The sequence below is a fragment of the Etheostoma spectabile genome, chromosome 15 (assembly GCF_008692095.1).
Source record: "Etheostoma spectabile isolate EspeVRDwgs_2016 chromosome 15, UIUC_Espe_1.0, whole genome shotgun sequence".
Classification (NCBI taxonomy): domain Eukaryota; kingdom Metazoa; phylum Chordata; class Actinopteri; order Perciformes; family Percidae; genus Etheostoma; species Etheostoma spectabile.
This window is the reverse complement of record NC_045747.1, coordinates 29,910,652-29,913,653: the sequence shown is the minus strand read 5'-3', so window position 1 is coordinate 29,913,653 and position 3,002 is coordinate 29,910,652. Positions and strand designations below refer to the sequence as shown.

Sequence of the window (3,002 nt, the reverse complement as noted above, 5' to 3'; positions counted from 1 at the left end):
GTGTGTGTGTGTGTGTGTGTGTGTGAGGCAGAGTCAGCAGATCAAACTGTAGCTGTGGGTTAGGGCCAACTTGCACAGGAGGTTTTTTCTTCTTTTTTTTCTTGTTGCTGTCAACTGTCTGTGCTACTGCACTGGCAGCAGTGTTGAAGGGGAACTCGACACGTTCTTTATTACGATGGTCAGACAGTCCACAAATGTTAGTAAACATGAACTCTCCCAAAATCCCAAAACTGGAGTGCTAAAACTCAAATGTGTGATGTCATCAAGTATAAACTGTGGTCCATAGACAATGGAAAACATGTTCTAGATGACACAGAGCACCCAGGGGAATGTTCTCAGTATATGGGAACATTTTCTGATTTACAACTGAGAATAGAAAAAATCGCCCATAAAAATGTCCGTCCCCCTCTCGCTATCAAGGCATAGCGCCTCCCAGCACGTCTGTGATTGGCTTAAAATAAATAGAAACAAGCTAGAGTGTTTTCCCCCTATCCAGGTGGCGTAGCCAGACCCTACTCCAGCACTGACACGGCGCGGTGGAGATAGGTCTAGCAATGTGAGTCTAGAACCGGTCTGACCATTACATCTAAAAATGAAATAATTCCTACTAATTACTAATACATACAGAATGCACAAAGACGGGCAGAAATGCGGGGGTGCCCACAGCTTTGTTGTGGGTTATGTACCTCTGATACAGCTGAAAGTCAACAGGTCATCATTGGGTTTTTATCAAAACTACTCATTTTAAATGAAAATTGAAATGCTGATTTAAGGGCATCAGGACTGTCTTAAAACAGTACTAACGGTACTAGTACTACTACTTATGATACATTGTCAGGTTATCAGTTGCAGTAATTATTTCCCTTCTACATACTGGCCATGAACATATCCATTAAACATAATGCATCCCATAGATAAGCTTAAAGTTATAAGTGGTGAACTGGATTTGTTTTGAAGCCGTCTTAATTCACTTTACATTTTGTCCAACTGTCTTGACGAGGAATCAATTTTGTAAAATGTAACCCCCCCCCCCCGATACAGATTATGGTCTGAGCTACGAAGATAAGACCTTCGTTTTAAAACCCAAAATCGTAAAAATGTTGCATGTCCAGGTTGATGATCAAGTTTAAAGGTCTACTGTAGAGAAGGTTTAGGTTTAACAATAATGTCCGCATACATATAGTTGTCAGGGTTAGAGGACAAATTGGCAAGCATCTTCTATGGTTGTCATGGTTACATAAGAAAGACATAATCTGTATAGTTATGATTTCTAGGTTGGGTGAGTGTATGTTTGTGTGTGTGTGTGAGGTGTAACACTGGATCACCCCATCCCCTCATATATATATATATATTTTTAAATATATATTCAGGCATTCAGATGTTCTATCGACTATTAAAGGAATGATGGGCAATTGTTTTTTTCGACGCCAATATTAAAGTGATTGGAACTAACTCACAATCAGAGCTAACATGTTATAAAGCATATCTAGCATCCGCGCCCTACTGTTCATTCAGAGATGTTTCTGGTGGAGCAGTAAGTCCGCCCACACTGAGCCCCGTTAATCAGTGCGAGGGAAGAGTGTTCTTAATTCTTTCATAATGTTAATTACAACCCAGTTTGCCACTCTTTTCCCTGGATCTGACACCTGAAGGGCTGTGCTTCTTTCGGACAGTTACCCGACGGCTAACAGGAGCTACGTCAGGTCAGCACCGACTACTGTGGTCCAACGTTAACGGCTAACGTTAACGATCGGGTTTTCCTGATGAGCCTTACCTCCAACACGTCAAATTGGTTATTACATGTTCAGTTATGTCAGGCAAAGGAAATGGCTTAACATGTGACACTCAAATCAACAGTGACCAGAAAGCGAGCGAAGCCGTCGCTAACTGCTAAACTAAAGTAGCTTACAGAACTGAATCGAATCCTAGGACTAAAACTAGCACCTGCGAGTGCTTGAGTAAACTAAGGTAGGTCTCGATGTAAAGCTGCCAATAAGCCGCTGTAACGAAGAATATGACAACATCAACTGCATCAAGCTACCAAAGGAAGACGCAGTCAGTAACACAGAAGCATCGTCAACCGGAAATGTGTACTGGTGTAGCCAGTTTGATTGAGAAAAGTGGATATCCATGTATGTTCAATGTAGTTAGCCTGTCAGACTGGCAATCAGATCGTCCATCAGCGATCTTGAGTAACCACTCGCCTAAGCCTAGTTTAAATCTAGGTTAGTGATAGGTAATTAGACAGAATTGAAATACGTGAACTTTAGACATTTGCATTAAACGGCACAAGAAGCAACGGAATTCCGTGTGGAAAGCAAAAGAGTTCATCACATTCATCTGTCACCTTCTCTGCTTTTTATCTTTTATGTGCATTACTGGCATGCATAAAGACTGACGTGATTTACAAAATGCCTCTCCTTCCCGTCTTTCTCCCGTCCACCTCTTGTTCTCCTCCCTCCTCCCATCCAGTCTGGTGGTCGTCGTTCCAATTACGGCAGCGGTCATCGCCGGCAGCAGCAACAGCAGCAGCAGAACAGGGCCAATGCCATGATGCAACCGCCGCATGGGGGACACGGCCAGCAGGAGCCTCTGCCCTCCCACTGCGTCTCCCCCATGTCCCAGGGAGGTGTGACCAGCCAGTCTGACCCGCACCAGGTAGGGAGGAAAAACCAACTTCTGGGGCCGGATCAAACCCTGGGGAACGCCTGTTATGCTTTTTGGGATTTTTCCTGTCTTTTATAGTGTTGCATAGTATTTTTTGGGGTCTGTAATGGAGTGCAACTTACGAAAAAAAACAGGCCTAAAAACATTTTTCCCATCACTAAAACAGCTTTGCAGTCATTTCCTACCAGAATCTCTCATAAAGACGTTTCTATGTCAGAATCATGTGAATTGAGCTCCAAACTGCTAGCCTAGAAATCCAGACCCAAATCTGAAAGATTAAGGGCCTGGCATTGAGTAATGAAAGTCGCCCATCTTGAGGGGCGGCACCAAGCGTG

General features: G+C 43.4%; 1 protein-coding gene across 6 annotated transcripts in view; it reads left to right on the top strand.

Moving 5' to 3' along the window:
- The window catches only part of LOC116703718 (zinc finger protein 646), a 17,287-nt gene that overhangs the window by 8,552 nt on the left and 5,733 nt on the right, over positions 1-3,002 (top strand). For all 6 annotated transcript variants that reach the window (XM_032538649.1, XM_032538648.1, XM_032538647.1 and 3 more), the window contains one exon: positions 2,473-2,658. In XM_032538649.1, the coding sequence (XP_032394540.1) occupies positions 2,473-2,658 (186 nt within the window). The remainder of the gene's footprint in view (positions 1-2,472; positions 2,659-3,002) is intronic.